The sequence below is a fragment of the Dromiciops gliroides genome, chromosome 2 (genome assembly GCF_019393635.1).
Source record: "Dromiciops gliroides isolate mDroGli1 chromosome 2, mDroGli1.pri, whole genome shotgun sequence".
NCBI classification, from domain to species: domain Eukaryota; kingdom Metazoa; phylum Chordata; class Mammalia; order Microbiotheria; family Microbiotheriidae; genus Dromiciops; species Dromiciops gliroides.
Window position 1 is genome coordinate 356,674,086 of NC_057862.1, and position 26,811 is coordinate 356,700,896.

The 26,811-nt window shown below is 43.3% G+C and overlaps 1 protein-coding gene across 6 annotated transcripts in view; it reads right to left on the reverse strand.

Moving 5' to 3' along the window:
• The window catches only part of COL23A1 (collagen type XXIII alpha 1 chain), a 494,698-nt gene that overhangs the window by 460,173 nt on the left and 7,714 nt on the right, over positions 1–26,811 (reverse strand). For all 6 annotated transcript variants that reach the window (XM_043985184.1, XM_043985181.1, XM_043985185.1 and 3 more), the window contains exon 2: positions 10,977–11,043. In XM_043985184.1, coding sequence (XP_043841119.1) covers positions 10,977–11,043 — 67 coding nt within the window. The remainder of the gene's footprint in view (positions 1–10,976; positions 11,044–26,811) is intronic.

Consider the following 26,811-nt stretch of genomic DNA (forward strand, 5'->3'; position numbering starts at 1 on the left):
AAATTCTATCTGTCCCTCCCCTCCCCCTTCCCTGAGAAGGTAAGCAATCAGATATAGGTTATACATGTGTAGTTATGTAAAACATTTCCATATTAATCATTTTGTATAAGAAGATGAATAAAAGGAAAAAAATGAAAGAAAGTGAAAATAGCATGCTTCAGTCTGTGTTCAATTAACACCAGTTCTTTCTTTGGAGACAGATAGCATGCTTCATCATTAGTCCTTCAGGATTGTCTTGGATCGTTGCATTGCTGAGAATAGTTAAGTCATCCACAATTCTTCATAGAACAAGATTGTTGTTACGGTGTGTGATGTTCTGGTTCTGTTCACTTCACTATGCATCAGTTCATGTAAGTCTTTCCAGGTTTTCTGTTTAGCACATTTCTAAACAGGACCTTATAATTTCCAGTGCGTATCAAACAAAATTGGAACAAAGCTGAATTGTGAGCAAAGATGTGGTGTCCAAACTTATGGTGACTTGGGGTTTTCATCAGGACCTCCATGTTAGGTTATTTCATGTGCATGTTAACGTCAGTTTTCTTTACTGAGGTACTCAGGAGGCAGTGATTCCTAAATGTACCAGATATCCAAATTCTCCCTCTTGAAATTAATTTGTATGTATTTTGTACTTAATTACTTTTATTTACTTTGTATTTACATAGGCAGCTAGTTGGTATAGTGGATAGAGCACTGGGCCTAGAGTCAGCAAGATCTGAGTTCAAATTCAGCCTCAGGTACTTCCTAGCTGTGCAACCCTGGGCAAGTCACTTCATCTCTGTCTGCCTCAGTTTCCCCAACTGCCAAATGGGGATGATTGTAACACCTATCTCCCAGGATTGTTGCGATGATAAAATGAGATAATAATTGAAAGGCATTTAACACAGTGCCTGGCACAAAGTAAGCACTATATAAATGTTAGCTATTATTATTACTTATGAGATATAATGAATAGAGAGCCAGCCTCAAAACCAGGGAGACCTGGGTTCCAGCTCTACCTCTGACACACATGGCTGTGTAATCACTGTTGTTGTTCTATTGTGTTTAACTCTATGTGACCCCATGGACATTGTCTGCAGGGTTTTCTTGGCAGAGATACTGGAGTGATTTGCCATTTCCTTCTCCAGTTCATTTTACAGATGAGGAACTAAGGCAAATAGGAGTTAAATGACTTGCCCAAGGTCACACAGCTAGTAAGCATCTGAGGCTAGATTTGAATTCAGATCTTCCTGACTCTAGGCCCAGTGTTCTATCCACTAGACCACCTAGATACTCCTGTGTAACCACAGGCAAATTTATTTAACCTCCCAGAGCTCTAAGTAACTTTCTAAGACTATAAGATGCAGAGAAGGTACTGACCTACACGAGTAAAAGGAGTTTCTTCACCTGGAATTCCCCAGCCCAAATGAAATCACCAGTCTCTTCTCTCTCCCTACTTATTTGCTTATATGTTATCTATCCTGGGGAGAAGGTAAGCTCTTTGTGGGCAGAAACTACTTTGCTTTTATATTTGTATCTTAAATGCCTGACTCAATATTTTGGACATAGTAGGTACTTTATTGTTATTATGATTGCTGCATTATTGAATTAAATTTCTTTACCCAAGAAATTGCTCCGTGTTTATGAAAACACTCAACTAACAACTACCAAATTGTCTTCCCTTTTTCTTCCCTACTATCTCCCCCACAGTTCCTCTCCTTTTCCTCTGCCTGGCCGAGTCTGACATCCAAGGTAGCAAGGTCGGATGAAAAGCCACTGACCCCTCTTCCTCCGCCACAGATGGAGAGAGAACCTGGTTTGCCACTAGAATCCCAGTCTTCTGTCCCTGTCCACACAGTTCTGCTGCCTCTAAATACCTATTCCATAGCCTCCTGAACACCAGGAGCCCAGGGCCCAAGGACCCCATTCTCTTGATTGGCCGCTTCCTCTCCAGGACCATTCCTTCCTACTTTAGAATGGAAACTGCTTGAGGACAGAACCTATCTTTCCTTTTGTATACATTTCCCCAGGGATTATCAGTACTGTGCTTAGTGTATAGTAAGTGCTTAACAAAAGCATCTTCATTCATTGATTTACTAGTATAACTGCATCAGAGTAGGCTTGAATCTAGCTCTAACACTTTCTAGCTCTCTGGCAATAGTGGGTGTGACTCTGAACCTCAGGTTTCTTCATCTGCGGAATGGGGATAATACTCACAATATTTGTCTTACAATTGTCCTAAAAATGATTAGAGTGCCTTGCACACAGCCAGCGACTGATAAATGTTTGCTGAATTTCACCGAATTGGACATTACACAACTCTTATTATAAAAGAGGTACCGGGGCAGCTAGGTGGCACAGTGGATAGAGCACTGGCCCTGAATTCAGGAGGACCTGCGTTCAAATCTGGCCTCAGACACTTGACACTTTTAACTAGCTGTGTGACCTTGGGCAAGTCACTTAACCCCAATTGCCTCACCCAAAAAAAAAAAAAACCAAATAAAAGAGATACCATCCTGGCCTCTTGTGTAGGGCTGAGAAGATTGAAGATCTAACCAAAGCTTTTGTTGTTGTTGAGTTGTTCAGTAGTGTCTAACTTCCTGACCCCATTTGGGGTTTTCTTGGCAGAGATACTGGAGTGGTTTGCCTTTTCCTTCTCAGGCTCATTTTACAGATGAGGAAACTGAAGCCAATACGGTTAAGTGACTTGCCCAAGGTCACAGCTAATAAGTGTCTGAGGTTGGATTTGAACTAAAGCTTACATAAAGTTTAACTAAAACTCCATGGGCTATAAGTTTTAACTTGATTGTTTTTCATTTGGCTGATTTACAAGGAGTGAAAAAATGGATGCATGAGAAATATTTGCCTTTACTTACTCCACTTCCAGGCTCTGACAAAGTACAAAAACAATCCCTGGGCATTTTCCAGGACACCAGTGATGTCTAGCCAACAAAAACTGCTCCTGTGGGTGAGGAATACTGGGTCCTGATCATCCACAGATACTGAATAGTCAGGGAATACATCAAATGCGGAGGAAAATTAGAAGGAAGACTTCTTTTTTTTTTTTTAGTGAGGCAATTGGGGTTAAGTGACTTGCCCAGGGTCACACAGCTAGTAAGTGTTAAGTATCTGAGGCCGGATTTGAACTCAGGTACTCCTGACTCCAGGGCCGGTGCTTTATCCACTGTGCCACCTAGCCGCCCCAGAAGGAAGACTTCTGAATGGAAGGCAGAACCTTCTCTTCCCTCTCCAAAGGGAGGGTCTTCCTTACCGGTCTCTGTCATTCTATGCTACAGTAAAAGACCCTCCATGTAACACAGAGACATTAACTCTTGGATGTCATGTGGCAAGAGACAAAGCAGCAGGCCTTGGAGCAAACAAAGGAATGGGTTTTGAAATCCCTCATCTACAATGTGACTCTGGGCCCCTTTTAGCCAGAGATGCTTGTCTGCTCAAGCCCTACTACCCTTCAGTCAGAGGAGCTTTTCTCAATTTCTTACAGATGTTTCCCCCCTCCTCTGGACAGAGTGAATTACAAGCATGGAACTGTCATCAACACCTTCCTTCACAATTGCAACTCATGCGGCACACATCTGGGGGACACATCTGGACCATGTTGGTAGCAGGTTCAGTTTTAGGTGTTTTGGTTCCCTCCTGAGTCATTTCAGACTCATAGAAAACCAGGATGCTAGAAGGGACCTTGGAATATACAATATGGATTCCCCAACTGATAAATGACCAAAGGGTATGAAGAGGTGGCATTTACAGGAAGAAATCCAAGTGGACATATAAATCAATAGACATAATAAAATGCTTAAAATCACTAATAATTAGAAAAAATGCAAATGAAAGCAACTCTGAGGTTCTACCTCACACCCATCCAAGGTGTCGAAACAGGAAAATGACAAATGCTGGAGGGTCTGCAGGAAAACAGGCACACTGATATACTGTTGGTGGAGTTGTAAATTAGTCCAGCTATTCTGGAGAGCAATTTGGAACTATACCCAGAAGTCACTAAATCGTGTATGCCCTTTGACCCATTGATGCCACTCCTAGACCCATATACACCCTAAAGAGATCAAATAAAGAGGAAAAGGACCCAGATATACAAAAATATTTGTAGCAGCTCTTTTGTGGTAGCAAAGGACTGTAAATGAAGGGGATACTCATCCACTGGTAACCCCTAAAACCCATATAGATAACAACCTGTCCATGCCTCAATAGAGTTGTTATAGCTGATGGGGGGAGGGATCATCATTCAGGTACCAACACTAGCATAGTCCTCTCTGCAGGTCCTCAGGGGACCAACACAGAGTCCATCACAGGGTCATACTCAAAACCTTTCCATCTGTATAAGAACAAGAAACAGCTAACACTAACACTTACAGGCACGTCAGTGCTTACAAAGCACCATACGGTACTTCATTTGATCCTTACTACAAGCATCTTCATTTATCAGGTGAGAAAACTGAGGCACAGGGATGGTGAGTGATTTATACATACATGGCCACATACCTAGGCAGCTAGGAGGTACAGTGGATAGAACACCTGGCCTGGAATCAGGAAGACCTGCATTCAAATATGGCCTCAGACACTAGCCATGTGACTGTAGGGAAGTCACTTCACCCTGTTTGCCTCAGTTTCCTCATCTGTAAAATGAGATGGAGAAGCAAATGGCAAACCACGCTAGTATCTTTGCCAAGAAAATCCCATATGGGGTCATAAAGAGTCAGATGCCACTGAATAACAACACTACCACATAGCTAGTAAGTATCCAAGGTGGGATTCAAACCTAGGTTGCTGCTGACTCAAGTCTCATCTTGTTGTTGAGTCATTCCATTGTGTCTGATTCTTCTTGACCCCATAGACCATACCATCCATGGGGTTTTCTTGGCAAAGATACTAGGTTGTTTTGCCATTTTCTTCTCCAGTGGATTAAGGTAAATGGAAGTCAAATGACTTGCCTAGGGTCACACAGCTAGCTAGTAAGTATCTGAGGCCAGATTTGAACTCCTACAATACACCACACTACCTCAAAAGCTAATGCTTTGCTGGCACAGGCATCAAAATCTCTGGGTGAGTTCTCCACTATGATTAGACTACAGAACAAGAAGACATTAGAACTCATACACATCACATTCTACCAGTGGAGGTGTCCATGACATCTATCACATTAATGTCCATGACAGACACAGGAAATATATGTGTAATAGTTATTTTGTATGTAGATAGATGCAATTTTATAGATTTTATACATGTTTGTAGTTAGGTAGAATATATGCAATTAGCTCCCTTTTATTAATAATAGAAAAGTAGTGTGGTATTATGCGTATAGGACCAACTTCATAATCAAGAAGATCTGAATTCCAGTCCTGCCTCTGACATCTACTAGCTGTGTGACCAAAGGCAAGCCCTCTCAGTGTGCTAGGCAATTCTTTAAGATTACCTTTCAGAGGGCAGCTAGGTGGCGCGGTGGATAAAGTACTAGCCCCGGATTCAGGAGTACCTGAGTTCAAATTTGGCCTCAGACACTTGACACTAGCTGTGTGACCCTGGGCAAGTCACTTAACGCTCATTGCCCCACCAAAAAACCAAGACTACATTTCAGACACATGGCAGACCTTCATTAGTGAAGGGAGTTTTCACAGCAATGAAATCACAGTTTTGGATTTTTAAAAGACATAAATATGTAACACACAAGATTTTTGCAAATTTGAATCCTGGCTTGCTTTATATACTGGCTACTCCTTCAAATTTCTGAATTTTCTAATATCTAACAGCATAAAATGTCCTGAGGCAGCTAGGTGGGGCAGTGGATAAAGCACTGGCCCTGGATTCAGGAGTACCTGAGTTCAAATCCGGCCTCAGACACTTGACACTTAGCACCTAGCTGTGTGACCCTGGGCAAGTCACTTAACCCCCATTGCCCCACAAAAAAAAAAAAAAAAATCAATGTAAAATGTCCTCTCCACTTTTGCCTTTTAGAAAGAGAACCAGGATGGGGTGACAAGGGTTTTGTCCTAGGACGCCAAAATTTAGAGAGCATAAAATTTTTAAATTATGATTCTAAAGATCATACAGTTGTAAATATATTACATTTATATTTTGATAGCACCTTCACTCCTTCAGTTGTATAAAATCTAGTTAGAAAAAATAATGAGATAAATCAGAAAGTTCCCTGGTGTGCTTCCTCCCTCTGTCTACTCCATACCAGATAAATTCTTTCACTGCCCTGTCCTACCTTGCTTCTCCCCAGGTGGTAGCCTCCTGAGCAATAACCCTCCTTTCATGGGGATAAGGTGTCAGTATCTCAAGATCTTTGTCCTGTTCTAATAGGGTAGTATAATCATCCCTTGCCTTCTATGAGGAAGCATTCTGGGGTCAAACTGCACAACCACTATTACAGTTGAACTGAAGGTATGTTTAGTGCAACCTGTCACATGCACCAGAACTACTTGTTACAACTCTACTCTCCATCTAGTCAAATCTTATCCATTGCTCAAGTCCTAGCTAAGTTCCCCATTTACCATGAAGCTTTCTGGGACTGCTCAGGCCAACAGACTTCCCTCCTCCTATTGCACCTGGAGTCTACTCCACAATTTAATATTATATTATATACTAGACTTTATTCTTCACTTGCTTATCTCCACACTAAAGTATCAGGCACCTGAGAACAGAGCCCTCCCGGTCACAGGATCATAGACTTAGAGCTAGAAAACCTGGAAGAGACCAAGGATGCCACTGAATGCAACCTCTTCATTTTACAGATGAGGAAAGTGAAGAACAAAGAGGTGACTGGCAATGCAATCCATCCCACTTTGTGATAGCTCTCATTGTCAAGTTCTCCTTCACATCTAGCCTAAATCTTCTCCTTGGCAATTTCCTCTCCCATGGTTCCTAATTTTGCTTACCCTAAGTAGGTCAAGTGAAATCCCTCTTCCTTAAGACAGCCTGTCGGATACTGGGGTAAGGAGAGCCATCCCAAGGAGCATCCTCTGAGTCTCCCTTCCTGATTCCAGCCGACCAAACATACTGGCTCAGCATGTGGATACTCCCTGGATGCTTCTGACCTGGTTGCAGCTCAGTGCTGAAAGATATGGGCACTTTGACATGATAAGGAGATTCCTGTCCTTGGCTACAGAATTAGACAAGGTGATAGATGACTGAGGGGACAGTTTCCAGACTGGTCTCTTGCTTCGACTCTCCTGTGTAGCAAGTAGAGTACTCTATCTCTAGACTAGCCTGGAGGGTCCTGAGGTAGTGGGCTCTACTCTTACCTTCTACCCCACCACCCATCTATCATAGGGCGCGGAATCAACTAGGTAAGCTTGTGCCTGAGCATTGGCTGCCTTTTCCACCTTGCATTCCCTTTCCTGAGTATGTAATCACACATCATTCTTTTTTTTTTTTTGGCTGGACAATGAGGGTTAAGTGACTAGCCCAGGGTCACACAGCTAGTAAGTGTCAAGTGTCTAAGGCCAGATTTGAACTCAGGTCCTCCTGAATCCAGGGCCAGTGCTTTATCTACTATGCCACCTCACTGCCCCTACACATCATTCTTAAGTAGATGTGTGAGGATGAACTCACTCTTGTGGATTTGAGATGTCCAAATGTCCTGGGTTGGACTGATAACAGGAGGAGTCCATGGCAACCATTCCAATCTTCTTGGAGAAGATGACCACCAAGAGGATGATTTGCTCAAGACTAGCCCATTTTTACAACACATACATACATACATGTATATCTGTGTGTATACACAGGTACATATATACATATATACATGCATGCACCAGGAACATTTGAACAGTGCAATGATGAGATGACATGTCAAGTGCCTAATCAACAGTTGCACATACTTCCTCATGTTCTGAAAATAATAATGATAGCTAACATTTATAGTGCTTACTATGTGCCAGGTGCCGTGCTAAATGCTTTACAATTATCTCATTTGATCCTCACAACAATCCTGGGAAGTAGGTGCTATTATTACAAATCTTACAAATGAGGAAACTGAGGCAGACGGGGAATAAGTGATTTGCCCAGGCTGACACAGCTAATAAATGTCTGAGGTTGGATCTGAATTCAGGTGTTCCTGACTCCAAGCCTAGCACTCTATTCACTAGGCTTCCTGAGAGAGTATAATAATCATAGCTACCAATTAAGTGATTGAAATGTGTTTTAAATTCTGTCAATGCATGTTTTGAGTCTTCTATATCCATGAACATGGCTTTTGTGTATAGGAAATGAATATCCCTGAGTTGATTTACATTGTATATTGATTACCTTTCTACTTTTCCTTTTGGGAGACCCAGACATGAGCCTATAACTAAGCTTTAATTAATTGGTCCCCAGGGTGCTGGACTGAGAATAGGGAAGCAGGGGGTGTTAATAAGCTGAACAGTATGAGAAAAAGAGGCTCACCCCATTTTCCATTAGAGCCTAGATTCTCCCAGTAGTAAGCTTGATAAGGACCACATAGCTGGGTCTGTAACAGAAGGACCCCTCAGTGAGAAAAGAAATAGGCTCAATGCCTTAGCCCCTTGGGTCCAGCTGCATTTCTACTATTACACTTAGAAACAGCAGATCATGTTCCCCCCAAGTCTTCTCTTCTCCAGGGTGAACATCTGTGCCCCTTGCTCTAATGTTCACCAGAATCCTAGAGGTGTCAGAAACCACTGGGCTGAGAGCTACGGCTGCTACATAGCTCGGCTACTTAAGACGCAAACAGAAGACTCACAAAAACCGTCCCAGGTAACTAACAATGGCAATGACTGCACCAAGTTATTTTGGCCCATGCTATTCCAGAAGTGGGGGAGTGGGTTGTTCCAGGGTTTTTGTTTTGCTTTGAGGTCACGATGGAAAGCTTCTTTCCAGAGCTATAACCCCTCCCAGAGTGCTTCAGACCCAAGGCTCCAAACAAGAGGCCCTTTGCTCTCATAGACTTAACAAAGAGCCCAGCAGGTATTCCAAGGGCAGCTCTCAGATTCAAAGCTTAAACTGAGCTCAGAGCTAAACACTTTGGGGGAAGGGGGAATCAAATCTCCATCCTGGGGGTATAACTCATTTTCCACTTTAAAAGACCTAATTTCCTTTGAGGCAATCACAACTATGATGCTAGAGAATGACATAGGGATCCGTAAACCCTAGCACCTACCTCTCTGTCAAAACCCATCCAGAGATGCTCATTACCAGGCAAGAGGAGGCATTTTTTTAAACTAACTAGAGAGGGTGCCAAGGACCTGCAAGGAGGGAGGCAGATCAAAGTGAGGACTGATCGATTTTGATTCCTTGCCTCGATGCTAAAAGATTTCTGGTCTGACCTGTTTGGAAAACCCAGAAATGCCACTCTTCTACTAATGTGTTGCCCTGCTGTGCATTTTATGAGATAATTCAGACCCCAAAAGAAGATCTATTTAGTTAAAGACTTAAGTTTTCTCAGATAGCCTTGGAGGAAAAATATGTTTGGTCTTTGTGGAAAGAGTATTGGCTCTGAAGAGAACCTGAGTTCAAATATCACCGCTGGTGTTTACTACCTGGGGTGACCTCGGTTGGGCAAATAACACGCTCTCTGGGCCTCAGTTTTCTCAACTGTAAAATGAGAGGATTGGGCTAGATGGCTTCCGAGGTCCCCTCCAGCTCCTGGCCAATGGAGAACAAGCTTTCCTGGCACAGTTAAGAGTCTGGATTTGAGCCACATGGATGAAAAGTCAAGATAGCTTAGTGTTTATATATAGCTAGTATTACCTGAACTATCTGGTCTACACTAGCAAAAGAAGTGAATTATTTGATCATTTTAACCACAGACCCTGATTAAGCACCTACTATATGAAAGACACTGGAAAAAGGCACATGCTCCAAGCAGGACTATAGTATAGATACCGATCGATCATAGGGGATCATGCATTTTGAGCTGGAAAGGCCCTTAGAAATCATCTAGCCAAAAACAAAACAAAACAAAAAAGAAATCATCTAGCCTAACCTTTTTATTTTACAGATGAGGAAATTGAGTTCCAGAGAGAAAAAGTGATTTGCCCACCACCAGAGGTGGCAGAACTGAGCCTTGAACCCCCAGTCTACTGATTCCAAATTCCAAATCTAAAGCCACATACAATTCTCAAGGAGATTTACAATTTAATGGGGGAGGGGGAAGGGGAGTGAAGAGAGAGAAGGTCAGGTCAAGTACACAAATAACTACGAGATCAGAGCAAAGAAGAGTCTAGAAGGGTTCTGGGAGATGTCTAAAGAAATAAAGACTATTTTCATCCAACAGAACGAGGAGGGTTCTTGGAGGAGTAAGCACCTGAGTTGGACCTTGAAGAAATACCATTCAATTTTGCATGGAGTGGAGTGGACTCCCCCCATATCTACCTCTTGGCTTAGGGACTTGATACTCCAAGGATCCTTATCCAAGGCAGACATTAACTTTACTCACCATCCTCCCCCCCACCAGCAGGAAACTCTGCCCTAGCCTTCCCCCAGTCACTGTCCTCTTTCCTCCCTTTCTTTAATATTTTCCCCTCCCCAATATCGTAAACTTTACCAGCTACTCTCTCCACATTCCAGTCCTATGTAGAATGAACTCTGTGCCGAGTTTTGCCATCCCAGAATGGAGACAGGACTTTCTCCGGGGCCTTCTGAAGCTCTTTTAGGTACTCTGAAGCACTGTCTGAGTTTCTCCAAGTGAAAGCATTCACAAACAACATCATTTGTCAACTAAATGTTTGGGGTTAATTCACTTTATCAGAAAACCTCAAATCAGGCAGGCTTGGAGGCTACTGGGATAAATGGGCGAAATAGACAACTTGCCCTAGGTCTTGGGCCAAGGCAATCTTCCTGCCAGGCCAAGCTGCCTTCCTAGCCCCCACCCCCACAGACACACATGTAGTCCTGCTCTCAGCAGGCCTCGCAGCATGGGGCCTGCCCCAATCCTACCTCAATAAGGGAATGGGATTAAGCCCTCCGGAAACAGGCATCCAACAAGACTTTAACCTTTCACTTACCTGGGGGGCAGAGACACTCAGGTAAAACTTCTCGGGCTTTCCGGTGCTTGGCTAGTCCTTCCAACTTCTGAATGGAGGAGAAACAGAAAAGACAGAAGAAGAAAAAAAAATGAGCGAGTTCCTCAGGGAGGAGAAAACAACAACAAATAAACTGACTCAGCCAAAGGTCTAGGGGTTTCCTTTAAGAGAATGTTTAACAGTTTATTAAATTCCTTGGGAAAATCTGCAGTCGGGCGCAGAAACAACAAATCATTACTAGTCAGTCACCGAATAGGACTCGACATGTTTCCACTTCATTTCAACATTCTCACATACCGCACCACAGCTAAAAATAATACTGTAGATCAGGAAAGACGAACATGGGTCTGGCCCAGGCTGGCCAGAGCCACCCAGCAAGGAAGGGCTTGTGATATGGAGCCAGAGTGAACAGAGGGGGCAGGTCACCGAGTCAGAGCAGTCCTCTGACAAATCACGGAGCTTGCTCTTGGGCAAGTTCACGGGACTATTTGTGGCTAAAATGCTGGAGGAGTCCAAGCAGTACAGTACAGTACTCAAATGCCACCTTCTTAAGTACCCATGTGACCCTGGGCTCAACCTAACCTCCCCAGGCCTCAGCTTTCTCATCTGTCAAAGGAAGGAGTTGTACCAGATAGCCCCTGAGGTCTCAAACTACAGCCCTATAAGTGTTATAGAAATATTACTTATGTTGGTATCTCCACACGCGCGCTCACACACACACACACACACACACACACTTCAATGAACCTACGATCTTCATTGACAAGAGTATTCACCGAGATGTCACTAGAAATTCTGGCATCTGTAGAAAATTTGTTTGCAGGGAGCATGGAGGAGGGAGGTATAATCGCTCCTGTGCTCCTCCTATTCCTTAGGTAGCCTGGAGAGGGAGCTCATTGAAGTTGAGAGACCTGAGGGCAGGATATCTGTAGCAGGACCCGACAGAAGGTTCATTTAATGGAGAGGTAGCTACTGAGTGGCAATGGTGGCAGAGGGAACAAGAAACAAGCCAACCTTGGAAAGCGTGTCAAAATGTTTACTATCTTCAGGAGGAAGCTCGGCTTTTAATGAGCACCATAAGAGGAAAAAATGTGAGAGGAGGAGATCTAAGGCCATGGGATCATAGATCTGGGAGGGACCCTGGATATTAGGAGGAAGCTGACTTCCTTTGACAGAAAAGGAAACTGAGGCCACGGAGAGGACCATTCTCAAGGTTACAAAGTGACAAGAGCCAGGATTCGAACCTAAATCCAGCTCTCTTTCTACCATGCCACAACAGAGGAAGGCTGTCAGAGGATAAGGGGGAGAGGGAGGGGACAGGAGGATACTCAGTACATTACCTAACCCCTTGGGAAGTGAGCATATGAAGCATAGTCCCAGCCTAGCCATGCTAGTTACTGTTCTGGCTAATTCCTTCAATTGTAGATCCTGCAACCTGTCTGTGTTCTTACACCCTTCGCAGTCCCCTATAATTCTTCTGCAGTGGACCTACCCAATGTGTTGGGGGACTTGCTCTAAGAATGTGCATAGATATGTGTGTATAGACACATATATGTTTATCTGCATATTCACACACATAAAACATTCATCAGAATCAGGAAGCATTTGCTGAGCCATTGCCTAGAGCTTGCTGGGAGCCCCAGATGAAAGAAATGCATCCCAAAAGACTCTTACAACCATGGGATCTCAGAGCTGGAAGAGGCTTCAGATAACCACTAATCCAACCCATTCAGGGATTTCTTCTTCATCAATGGAACCCCACTGCTTACCAAATAAAATATATACTCCTCAGGCCAGTCTCCATGCTCCTCCACAATCAGCCTCCCACCTCACCTCCCTTACAAGCTCTATCACACACAACTGCAAACATTGCATTTCAGCCAACCCAGACTACCAGCCACTGCCCATCATCAGACTTCTCCTACCTCTTCCAATCTCTGTGCCTTTGCCCAGGTCCACCCCAAATGCTGGGTATGATGTTTCACATCGCTTATCTATTGAAGTTCTTTTCTTTCAAGGCCCACCTACAATGCCACCTCTTCTATGAAGAGGCAATCAGAGACTTCTGGACTCTTATCACAGTTTGGACCTCTCCTATATATGCTGATCAAAATTTACGCGATAGTTATGTCTATATTTATCTCATATCTGTCACACATACCACCAAGTATTAGAACAATGGGCAAAATCTAAATGAAATTTAAAATAGATAAATGTAAAGTCTACACTTGGGCTTGGGGCAACTGAAGTCAGGAAGACTCATCTTCAATGAGTTCAGATCCAGATTCAGACATTTACTAGTTGTGTGGCCCTGGGCAAGTCACTTAACTGTGCTGGCTTCAGTTTCCTCATCTGTAAAATGAGCTGGAGAAGGAAATGGCAAACCAGGTTCTGGGCATAAGAAAATGAAATAAGTTATGGTCCTTGATTTCAGGGAGCCTAAACCCATGGAATCATTGCATCCCAGAGTAAGAAGAGACAGGGAGGGGGACAGCTAGATGGCACAGCGGATAAAGCACCGGCCCTGGAATCAGGAGGACCTGAGTTCAAATCTGGCCTCAGACACTTGACACTTACTAGCTGTGTGACCTTGGGCAAGTCACTTAACCCCCATTGCCCCACAAAAAAACAAACCAAAAAGAAGAAGAAGAAGAAGAGACAAGGAGTCCAACCTGACCCAACAAGAGTTCATCCAGCTTTTTTTTGGAAAGACCTTTAGTGATAAGAAACCCGCTATCTCCCTAAATGAGGTCACAAAGAGTTAGACATAACTGAAACAACCGAATACGCTTGGGTTTAAAAGAATCACCTTTGCATGTAATGATAAAAGAGATAGCATAGTTCAGGGGGGAAAAGAGTCAGGCGTTTTAAGTGGGGCACATGCTCGATACGTGTCAACAGTGTGACAAGGAAGCTGACAAAGATCATGTGGAACTTAGACTTCTTTAGTAAGGACAGCAAGCCTGGTGTTGAGAACAGGAGAGATGGGGGTTCTTCTGTCCCCTGCAGTGATCAGAGCAGGTCAAGAGGAGCAACATCCCCAGCTATGGTCATGCCAATTTAGGAAGGGTATAGACAAGCTGTGGTGCATCTAGAGAGGGGTGACCAGGATGATGAGGGTCCTAGGAACCCTGTCATCAGAGGACTCTTCATAGGAAGCAGGGATGTTTAGCCTAGGAAAGACTTGGTGGGGGGACTCATTAGCTGTCTTTGAGCATTTGTTTTGTTTGGCTCTGGAAGGCAAAGCTGGGACCAATGGCTAGGAGCTGCAGAGAGGCCATCCTTGGCTGGATAGAAGAAAGAGCTTCCTAACAATTCAAACTGTCCCAAACTGGAAAGAACTGCTTTGGGAGATAGTGGGTTTCTTATCACTAAAGGTCTTTCCCAAAATAGCTGGATGAACCCTTGTTGGGTCAGGTTGGACTCCCTGTCTCTTCTTACTCTGGGGTGCAATGATTCCATGAGTTTAAGCTTCCTGAAATCAGGGACCATAACTTATTTCATTTTCCTATGCCCAGAACCAAGAACAATGCACTATACACAATGCCCACTTAATAAATGTTTGCATTAAAAAAACCAAAAACCCAAACTAAATTGCATTGAATTATAGTCTCCAAGATAAGGCAGGTCAAATGAGATAACTTGCAAATGATCTTGCAAATCTTTAAGCCCTATGTCAATGTTAGCCATTATTACTATTATCGTTATCACACCTCCCCCATCAAAGCCTCTGCTGCCATTTTATTATCTTGTCTCCCAGTCTCCCAACCCCACTACAACACCTAGAGCTCTTTCCTGGAAACACAGAAGAGCAGAGTAAATGGCAATTGTCCATCTGAGTAGGTTGGATTTATCTATACTTCAAGGCTCAGTTAACTGTTCCAGGAAGCCTCGCTTAGCTCACAATGGCCTGGCCTTCCTCTGAGTCACTGGTGTCTCTTATTTGACACTGATCATATACTTCTTGGCATGTTTAATTGGAAGAATTTTGTCTCCCAAACCAGATTATGAGCTCCCTTGGTGGCAAGGACTCTTGCCTTAAATTTATGAATATGAATACTACACCCTTCCCCACCTCAGCCACCCTCTCCCTCCCCTTCATCTGTCTACCCCATCCAGTGACTCAGTACCTTTCTTAAACACCTTGGATAGAAATCCATTTGGAAAGACTTCATATGTATAATGGGCATATTTCTTCTAATCTCCATGATGGGGGACAGGAGGGTGCAGAAATTTGTAACTGAAAAGGCGCAGGCCCTGTGCTGGAAGGGGGGGGGGGGTGTCAAGGCTTCCTGGAGGAATTGGTATTAGAGCTGGGCCCAGGGATACAGGATTTCCACAGTGTGGCTTCTCTTTACCCATCTCAATCCCTCTGTGATTTAGGAGGCAGGGAAGCTTCATCAGTGTCTGTGGCTCCAAACTCCTTGGCCTGTGGCTATCTTCTGGGCATAAGCTCTTAGCACTCAGCTGAGTTGGGCTTCAGACCCCAGGCAGGAGTTAGTCAGCCCGTCAAATACATTATGAAGCATCTTTCATGTGCCAGGCACCACAGTGTCTGGAGATACAAAAAAGGGGCAAAAAACAGTTCCTGCTCTCAAGAAACAGATCTCAAAACACAGCCCTATTCAGCACTCAAAGCCCTTCCTAACCCCTCTCTCCAGTATTCTTATAGCTCACTCCCTAACATCTATTCTCAGATCCAATGAACTGGCCTCCCTTGGCTATTCCACAAACAAGACACTCCATCTCCTGCCTGGAAGGTTCTCCCTTCTCTGCTCCAACCACTGGCATCTCTGGCTTCCTTTGAGTCCCAACTAAAATTCCACCTTCTATCCCCAACCCCCTTCATTCCAAGGCTTTCCCTCCCTTAAAAATTTCCTGTTTATTCTGTACACATCTCCCTTTGTATATATTTGTTTGCATGTTGTCTCCCCCAGGAGCTCCTTGAGGGATTGACATTTTCTTCTTTTTGCATCCCCATTGCTTAGCATTGTGCATGGCCTATAGCAGGCATTGTTGGCACAGTGGATAGAGTGCCACGCCTGGAGTCAGGAAGACCTGAATTCAAATTCAGCCTCGGATGCTTACTAGCTGTGTGACCCTGGGCAGGTCACTTAATCCTGTTGGCTTCAGTTTCCTCATTTGTAGAATGAGCTGGAGAAGGAAATGGCAAAGCACTCCAGTATCTTTGCCAAGAAAACCCCAAAATGGGTCATCAAGAGTCAGACATGGCTGCAATGTCTGAACAACAACAAAAAATTGATTTACTGAATCTCACCTGGTCGGCCATTGGCCTCACTCTAAACTGCCCTGAATAGAAGCAGGCCTTCTTCCACCACCACCCCCAACCTCCACAATCCACATCCCAAACCAGCTACAAAGTCTTCTAAGTGAATTCTTGGGTTGGTCCCAGAGAAATCCTTCACTTATACTAACCCACAACTTCTACTCTACAAATTCACCGGAGATGCTGAAATGATGCATAACTCACATTTTTTTCTATTATACTCCTAAGATTCTAAAACAGATTTTTTGTGTCTTTTAAAATATAATAATCATCTAGCTTTACCATTTGAGGTTACACGATTCCTTTTGGAAGGAAGTGTTCCACACTACAAGGTCTGACTAAGCAATTTTATTTGACCAAAGCATTTGCTGCTAAAGAAATGAATGGTCTCCAGCCATCACTATCACATCTGGGCTACCCTGCTAGGAAAGGGTTTTATCAGGACTGATAGGGAACACAAGCTTCCTGACTTACCTTTTGGTTAAAAAATGTTCTGTTGCTACAGAAGCAGTCATTAACAGAGGTATCATCAGCCAATTTCATCTGAGTTTTGTTTCTATTCCTCTTCTGCTTGATTCAGATGCTTCCTAGCAAAACTTGGAGGACATATTTAAATAAAAAACTCAATCCCACTATCTGCCTGGTTATTTATTGTTTTTGTAAACATGATTGAAAAAACTCCCTCTGATCAATGATGAAGCATCTCCTGACAGAGAGGTGATGGATTAATCTGCAGAATGAAACACCTGTCTGGGGTCACTGCCACTGGGGGAATGTGTTTTGCCTGATTAGGATTATTTGTTACCAGGGGTCTGTTTTACTTTTTGGGAGGAGGAGGAAAAAAAATGCTTGATTGTTGAAAAGAAAAGCCTCCTCTCTTTTCCATACATCTATCCAAGGATCTGGCCTGGTTCCTTCCAGCTGCAAACAATGCGGCCCTAAATTTCCATATGCAAACAAGACAGTATTTCCCAGGAGCAAATAGAGGCGGAACCTCTGAGAAAACACCCAAAACTCTGGAAAAGGTCCTTTCCTAGAGTCTTCGGATCTATAAGTCTTTCAAAAGTAAAACAATGAGTGTCAGAAGCCTTGGGATCATCTCAGAATAAAAGAGGGATGGGTCAAGCGGTGGTGAAAAGGCTTCCTAAAAAGAACAATGCTTTTTACTTAAAAGCTTCTTAAAGACTTGAAAATACTAGAGTCTGCAGCAGAGGAGCCTGGCATCGTGTTATTACCTCTGCCTAAGACAAAACCCATGTGTAAAAGATTGTATTCCAGCTCTGGGTGTTTGATAGGACTGCCTTCTTACTGCTCTTCAAGGCATCTGCTGGAAGGGACCTAATTCAGCTAAAGCTCCTTGTTTTATACCTGAGCTCCAGCAAGGCCAAGTGAGTTACCCAATGTGCCGTGGGTAATGAACGGCAGAGCCATGGCTGCTGTCGTTCCCACACAGCCACACTGGCTTTCCCCTTCTGGCTTCAGTGACATTGTTTTTTTGGACAAAGCTCCTCTTTCTAGGGAGTTCTGCTCCTGTAAGACTGGGCAGCAATAGCAATGGTTACTCCTTCAAGAAGCTCGGAAGCATCTGAAGACAGTCAAGAGTCAAGCAACGGTCACTTGGATTAAATGGAGAAGTCACAGCCAGATCTTTGATTCACATAAACTCACATCAAGAGACTGAAAGCCAGCCGGCTAACTCTCTAGCCTGCCCTCCCCTGTGTGTGTGTGTGTGTGTGTGTGTGTGTGTGTGTGTGTGTGTGTGTGTGTCTGTCTGTCTGTCTGTCTGTCTGTGTCTCTGTGTGTGTGTCTCTCTCTCTGTGTCTGTGTGTCTGTCTGTCTGACTGTGTGTCTGTGTGTCTGTCTGTCTCTCTCCTTTCATTAATTCCTACCCCTCTGGAGAGAAGGAGCCCTGAGATTTAAAAATAGAGACATCACTGATAAAAGGCCAGGAGGAAAGTGGCAGGTATGGAAACCAGCAAGTTTTCCCTATTAATATGCTTTTTTGGTTAATTTTCTACATCCAATCTACCTTGCCAACCATATAAAATTTATTCAATTAGGTCCGCTCAGGGGACCTAATCCTACCAAAGTGGATTACTTACCAGCTGGTCCCCTTTCTGGCCCTATCCTTTCCCACCTCTGTGCACCACCTGCTGTGTCTCCATTACCAGAAAAGATTCCCTATCCATGTCAGTCTGTTGGAATCTTTCAGTTCCTTCCAGACCCAGATCAGAAGTCAGCCTCACTCCATGAAACGTGCATTGATACCTCTCCTTACCCCAGATCCTATTCCCTAATCTCATTCCATGCTACATATTTGCCATGTTCGAATTCATAGTATATTATATCTCTTGATCCTGTACTAGATTATAAACTCCTTGTGGGCAGGGTCTGCATCATTTTTCATTTTTGTATCCCCAGCACCGAGCAAATGCATTGCATAATCTCAGAACCTCAGGGCTAGAAGGGGCGTGGGAAGCTATTAGTGAGCAGTAATGCCATCCACAACATCCCCAAGGAGGCATCACCACACGCTCCTGAGGGAAATGACAAAAACAGCATTCTACCTCAGAGATGGAATCTACTCCCTGAGTAGATAGATCGATCACCCAGAGAAGAGATCTGAAGGGCCTGGTTCCTATTCCCTGCATTACCACTCTCCTAAAGGTTTTCCTGATCTCTAACACTTTCTCTCAGAAGATTGAGGGTGAAAGTGATGCTTCCACAGTAAGGATAATCCCTGCCGTTTTCCTAGTGCTTTCTGAAAGCATTTTCCTTACCATAATGCTATGAGGCAAGGAGTTCAAGGTTCAGAAAAAAAACAAGTTACTAACTCAGTCACACAGCCAGGGGTGCAGTGCGATAAGATGGTTAGGTTTAGAATTAAGGGACCCGGGTGGGAAGCCTGGTTCTGTTACTTACTACCAAATAATGGGGGGGTGAATCAGGACTTGGGGACTTCAACTGAATCAAGCTTACAAACAGAAATATTTGCCTCGTTTAGTAATTTTCTTGCACTGTGGCAGCTGCTGCACCATTCTGTACACTTTTAATGATGGCACGGCTTACCAATGATTAAAGGTTCCACATCTTGCAGAATAGCCTACCAGCCGCTACAGGAGAATGGATATTTTCCAGGGACCTTGAGGGATAAGAATGGTGGGATTGTGGAACCCAGTTCCCCTGAGTCTTGGGCAGACCACCAGGGGGTTTCTGGTGGTCAACTCTCTTACTAGGGCAATCTAATTTCATTCAAAACCTACTGCACCTTTTCTTTCAACCTCCCTCCCCCCCCACCCCCTCACTTGCCCCAAAGCAAATCCGTCCAAATCCGTTTGGGAAAGGAACACCCCAGTAAGTGATCGAGACTTTCTAAAAACTCATAAGAAAACTTTTTTTTCCCTTCCTCTTCTCTTTGTTGAATTTTGGAAGCTAAGGAGAGAAAAGAGAGTGTGCCAAGGAGTAATTGGAAGGAAATTTTTTTTGGATTTAGAGCCAGGAAGTAAGGGGGTGTGGGGAGGGGGGGAGAAGGAGGAGGGGGAACGCTGCTATTATTTATACTTCGGCTCACGCTGGGGCTGGGGCTTCAGAAATAGACGTCTTTATTAAAATGTATACAGTAGAGTACTTCTGACAGATGACAAACTGCTGGGGGTGGGGAGCCCAGTTACACTCAACTCAAAGTTATACTTTGTTTGAACATATATAGGCAGGGGGTGGAGAAGGGAGACATCTGTACTTTTCCCCTCCTCTCCCAAAGAGTGTTTCTGCTCCTCGGGCTGATTAGTCTGGACAATGAAAGGCTAAGAGGCAACAATCGATCCATTGTCAAGGGGAGAACGTCCAGCTCTGTATGCAACAACTAAATATTGCTTTAATCCGCGCATTAAAATTTTTACTACAGTATAAAAATTACGCGCCGCGGCTGCCGCTGAGGAGTTGCAGCCTTTGTTCCCGCCTCGCCTCCCTCCAGGTACTAGCTCGCCAGTGCCTGCCAAGGGAGGACAGCCAGAGGCAGACAGCATCCCAGCCTCCCTTGTGGTTTTCATTTTTTAACTCAGTTTGGAGAGGGTTTTGTTTGTGTTTATGCTAGGTACAGCTCTGTGATCCTTTGGGGGCAAAATGTTACTGGAAATGCAAGTCATTTATATATCATTTGTTTGTTTGTTTGGTGAGGCAATTGGGATTAAGTGACTTGCCCAGGGTCACACAGCTAGTGTAAGGGGTAAAATTCTAGCTATACTGTCTAAAATATCTAATGAGTGGTTGCCAATAAATTATAAGCTTTAGCAAGAGTTAGACTTTTAAGCATTTATTAAGGAGAATAAGAATTTGGTGAAGAGAGAAAGGCCTAGATTCATCTATCTATTAAAGGGAGAGAGCATTCATAGCTCTGCTCTCCCCCAGAGTCCACAGGAAAAAAAAGCCAGCCAGAGTGCCAGCCTCCCCCTTCTTCCTCCCACAAGCAAACCTCACTTCCTGACGCCAAAGAAAGCATGGTCCTGCCCTCAGAGGCCCTCTCCTAATGTTGGAGCTTTCCTACAGTAAGTCTCCAGCAGGTGGCATCATTCCAATAGTTACACTAGTAAGTGTCAAGTATCTGAGGCCAGATTTGAACTCAGGTCCTCCTGAATGCAGGGCCGGTGCTCTATCTACTGCACCACCTAGCTGCCCCTATATATCATTTTTAAAAGTCGCCTAAACTGAAATGACCTGCCCAGGGTTACACATCCAATATGTGGCAGAGGTGGGATTTGAATTCTGGTCTTCCTAATTCTGAGGCTGACTCTCTACCTGCCATGAGATACTACCTCACCATTTAGTTTCTGTTCATCATCATACCCAGATGGCTTGTTTTCATCCGGTGTTTAATACAGTGCCTGGGTCAGAGTAGACGTTTAGTAAATATTTATGGACTGTTCCAATTTATCCATCTTCCTATAACCAGTAAGAGGCAGGGTGATGGTTAAGAATCAAGTTCTCAAGCAGTTGTTTTGTTTTGTTTTGGTTTTTTAGTGAGGCAATTGGGGTTAAGTGACTTGCCCAGGGTCACACAGCTAGTAAATGTTAAGTGTCTGAGGCCAGATTTGAACTCAGGTACTCCTGACTCCAGGGCGGGTGCTCTATCCACTGCACCATCTAGCTGCCCCTCAAGCAGTTTTTAAGGGATTATACGATTATAGATCGGATTTAAGGAGCCAGAAAAGACATTAAAGATCCAGTTGCCCCACCCATCTTTTTACAGGTGTGGAAACTGAGGCCCAGACAGGTGAAGTCTACTGCTGTAGTCACACAGGTCATTATGTTGAGGAGCTGGGATGGGAATCCAAGTTTTCTGTTGGCTGAGTCCTAAACTATGCTGTGGTGGATTTCCATGGAGAAATTCTCAATGGACCCTCTCTAAAGGCCTTAAAGTCTGGTTAGGCAATTCACATTGAAAAGGATGACTGGGCTAGACCCTAGCTATGTAGTAAAAAGACTTGTTGTTTAGATTTTTCAGTCTAACTCGTCATGACCCCATTTGGTCTTTTTCTTGGCAAAGATACTGGAATGATTTGCCATTTCCTTCTCCAGCTCATTTTACAGATGAGGAAACTGAGGCCAATGGGGTTAAGTGACTTGCCCAGGATCACATACTTAGTAAGTGTCTGAAGCTAGATTTGAACTCAGATCTTTTTGACTCCAGGCCTGGCACTGTATGCACTGTGTCACTTCACTGCCCCTTTTGAAAGGCCTATGAAACAATTCAATAAGTATTTATTAAGCACCTAATATGTGCCAGCTCTACCACTTATTGGCTATGTGACCTTAGGAAAGTCACAAGTTCTCATTGTCTCTGCAAAATGAGGTTTGTCTAACTGAACTATCAGATCTCTTCTAGCCTCTACAGAAATTAATATAAGTGGCATACTTTTACCAAGAGACAATACAGTAGGAGGGAGTACCTATATTAACCCTGGCCAGAGCCTGTTTCCTTACCTGTGAAATGGAGGAAGAGGTGGAAATTGTGGCAAATGAATGGAATGGATTATTATTACTCCATAAGAAATTATGACTATGAAGAACACAGAAAAACACTGGAAAATATTTGAACCAATGCAAAGTGAAGTAAGCAGAACCAGGAAAGCAATATACCCAATGATCACAACAGTGTAAATGGAAAGAATAACAATAAAGCCTTAATGTTATGTAATTGGAATGAGTGAGATTATTTTCTCATCTATCTTGGGGGGGGTGTCAATCTCTCTCTCTCTCTCTCTCTCTCTCTCTCTCTCTCTCTCTCTCTCTCTCTCTCTCGCTCTCTCTCTCTCTCTCTTTCTTTTTGCAAAAGGAGAGGACTATGTATTTCATACACTTTCAGAGTTGGTTGATATGTTGGTTAGTTTTGCTGAACTGCTATTCCCTATTACCTCCACTTCCCCCCACATTTTTATCCTTTGTTACAAAAAAAAATTTCTCTTTGAGAAGAAGAGGAATATATTTGGAAATGGAGTTAATGTAAAAACAAAAGATGAATGAAATTTAAATTTAAAAATAAGCGGATTATACTAGATGACCTTTAAGCTCCTCTCCATGTCTAAATCTCTGGTTCTAAAACTAAAATGGGGTAAGGATAGACAAGGACATCTTTTCTTAATGTAGAACCCTAAGAATTCCCACAAAAATAATAATCAGAAGCATCATCTTCCAGTTGGAGGGAAATAAGGGTATGTACATTGTGATAACTTCTTCATCTAGCAAAACCAGTGTTTGTGCCTATGAGGGCTAGAAACAACTTCACTTCTACAATTCCACCTTCATTATAAACGGGTGCTGACCTTCCTGATATCATGATCCTCTTCGAATGAAACCAGTGCTATAAACAACAATCAGACCTGACAAACCTTACGTTATCCAGATTCCTCTGTCTTCTGTTTCACAGAGTTTAAAGGTACAACTTTTACATCCATTCCTATTAAATGCTTCGACAAGTCTTTCCTTCTGTTTGGAACTCGATTACTCCGTCTCGTCTCGCTGTATTGGCGGCTTCCCTCCATCAACATCTGAACAGTCACAATAGCAACTTCCCACACTCCACTAACCCCAGCACGGGGCTTTTCAGCTGCAGTCCCAGGACTGTGTACATTTCCCATCAAAAGGCATTCACTAAAGAAAAGACAGTAAGAGAACTAACTGCCACTCTGAGTAACCGCTCTCCTGACCATTGGGAGAAACCCAAAGAGTGAGCCATTCAACCATAAGAGCTGCCTTTTCCTCGAGTATCCAGCCTGGAGGCCCCCAGGAGCATCCTGTTTTAAAGGCTAATAATGCCTCCTTCTCAGGGGTTCTTGTGGGGATCAAACAAAATGATGCATATAAGGTATGTTGCCAACTTGAAAGTGGAATATAATTGTCACATTATTATTACCATTAGTCTTCTTGTCTTGTTCAACAGAGTTCCACTAGAAACCATCCTGCAATAGATCATGATCAGATTCTTTTATAACTGATGTTCCATGGACTCTTGAACAAGTGGGTTGGTTAGTTTGGTAGTTGAATGAGAGGATATAAACTTGAGAGAAGGGACTTGTATCTCCAGAACCTAGCATGGTGCCTGGCACATGGTAGGTGCTTAACAAATGCCTGATGTTTAATTGATTGAATAAAAGCATTTAAAGGTCGGCTCATCTTCTGTAGGATCATTGAAGGCATCCTCGGTCCAACTCTAGTAATGGAGAGTATGATGAGAATGACTGACCTTTTCCAAATCCTGTTCCTATTTGATTTCTTTGACTATATTTTGAGAGTTTTTCATTCTATACATTTCAGAGATGACAAGTATTTGCTAGGGTGACAGTCATTAAAGTGACATTTTTTTTAATCTATCAATATCTGGAAAATTGTAGGCAACAAGAATTCAGTCTGTGATAATGCTCTGGTCCCAGGACCATTTAAGGGATGAGTGCTTTGGAATATTTTGAGCTGTAATTGTAGGGTAAGGATTATTGCCTCTAAGTTCATGAAAGACATCAAGCTTCTGATGTATGATTCTAGCTTCTGGGTCATGTCTTGCCAGTATTCAGTACATGTGACATTATTTTATTAATGATGTTATTTTGTTGTTGTTGTTGTTGTTGTTGAGTTGTTTCAGTTGTATCTGACTCTTGGTGACCCCATTTGGGGTTTTCCTGGCAAAGATACTGGAGTGGTTTGCCATGTCCTTCTCTAATTCATTTTACAGATGAGGAAACTGAGGCCAAGAGGCTTAAGTGACTTGCCCAGGGTCACACAGCTAGTAAGTGTCTGAGGCCAGATTTTAACTCAGGACTTCCTGACTCCAAGCTCAGCATTCTATCCACTTAGCCACCTAGCTGCCCCTGATATTATCATTACATTATTATTACTACTACTACAATTACTATTATTAGGGTCTGACTGCCAAAGCTTTGGCCACAACATTCAATTCAATTCAGCTAGCATTTAATATGAATCTGTGGTATGCAAGACCCTAATTTAGGGGATGGTAAAGATGTTTTTTTTTAAAAGGATACAACTGGGGCAGCTAGGTGGCACAGTGGATAAAGCACCGGCCCTGGATTCAGGGGGACCTGAGTTCAAATCTGGTCTCAGACACTTGACACTTACTATCTGTGTGACCCTGGGCAAGTCACTTAACTCTCATTGCCCTGCCCCCAAAAAGGATACAATCCCTGTCCTGGAAGTCCTTATATTCTGTTAGACCACTGGACAAACGGATACAGGTAAAGGAACACTGACTTGGGAATTAGAAACACTAGGTCCCCATATACCTCTGGTGCCTGCTCCCTGCATGGACCAGTTATTTAACCAGCCTGGGCCTCAGTTTCCTCACTGTAAGAAGGAGGAGTTAACCTAGGTGGCATATGAGGTGCCATCCAGCTCTAAATTTCTGACCTTCTGACCTTCAAATGTGAGGAAGAGTCAAGACAGAGATCTCTTATGGCTGGCCATGTTGATTGGTTTTTTTCTTAGCTGCGATGGAATGCCAGACTTGGAGTTAGGGAGATCAGGGTAGGGAAGCAGATCCTGCTTCTTACACTTCCTATTTACTTGATGTTATCTTTAATATGGCTACAGTAAAACCTGTGCAGCATCCATCCTATGGGGTTGTTGTGGGGCTCAAATGACTTCAAATGCTTTCCAGGCCTTTAAGTACCTTATGCTGTCAGTTGCTGTTACTCCTTGTAATAAGGAAGGAAAGAGTAAATCAAGAAATAATAATTTAAGAAAGTAATTCAATGTGCATTTTTAACAACCTTTTTCTTTCCTGGTCAGAAGTCTGGAAGAAGGGGAAACAGTACAGCAGAAATGCTGAAGCTTCTAAATTAGGAGACCTGAGTTCAAATCCTGGCTGGTTCACTTTCCAGATGAATGAATTTAGCCAAGTGTCTGGGTCTCCGTTTCCTCTTCTATAAAATCTGGTTGGTCCATATGGTCGTAAGGGCCTTTCCAACTCTGCCATTCTATATTTCTATTGTTCTTTGAAAGTCTGCCTCTAGTTGAAAGCACCAACAGCTCTCTGGGCTGAGAGGCCCAGAGAAGTGTCCCCAGCAAGAACAATTCTTAGGGGAGAGAGGGTAAAAGAACAACAAAGAAGTCTTTCCAGCCCAAGTCTTTCCAGCTCTCCAGCCTCAGAATGAAGAGCATCAGAGATGTGTTTGCTAGAGGCCTTTTCACTCCCCAAACACCATTTCTGGCCTCTACCCCCAGGACAATTCAGACTTTTAGAATGTCTGTTGAAGTGAATTAAATTGTGGCTTTTTAACTCACATTATTCAAAAGTAAATTGTTACTCTTTTTCAATAAAGGGGAGGGACCAGACTAGAAAATATAATAGCTAGAGACAGACTTTAAACTTGTGGGGGAGAGACCAATTACCATCATCATAATTATTAATACTCACATTTGTATAGTGCTTTTAGGAATACAAAATGAGGTCCTCACAATACATCTAGGAGGTCAGTATTATTAACCCTATTTTATAGATGAGGAAACTGAGGCTTGGAGGTATCAAGTGACGTTCAGGGTTGCATTGGTAATCTATGATCTCATCGATGTGTGTCCTCTCTCCAGTGGTTACTGGAACTGAGACTTCTGATTCCAAGATCTTGTTTCACACTACACCAACCTGCCCTGTGGCTACTGGAGGAACAAGAAGTGATTTTTTGGGAATGAATAGATAGGTGAATGAATGAGTGAGTCAAATCAATAGTTCAAAAGCCCTCTAGACACTTCTGATCAGTTCCAAACCTCTGTCCTGCTGGAATCTTTGACTGGCTGAAGAAACAATGCTGAGCAATTATAAGATCTTCAGGTAGATCATTTGCCACAAGAGCTAAAGATGAAACTATATAGCTACTTTGCTATAAGAAATGGTGACCCGGGGCAGCTAGGTGGCACAGTGGATAGAGCACTGGCCCCGAAGTCAGGAGGACCTGAGTTCAAATCCATCCTCAGACACTTAACACTTACTAGCTGTGTGACCCTAGGCAAGTCACTTAACCCCAATTG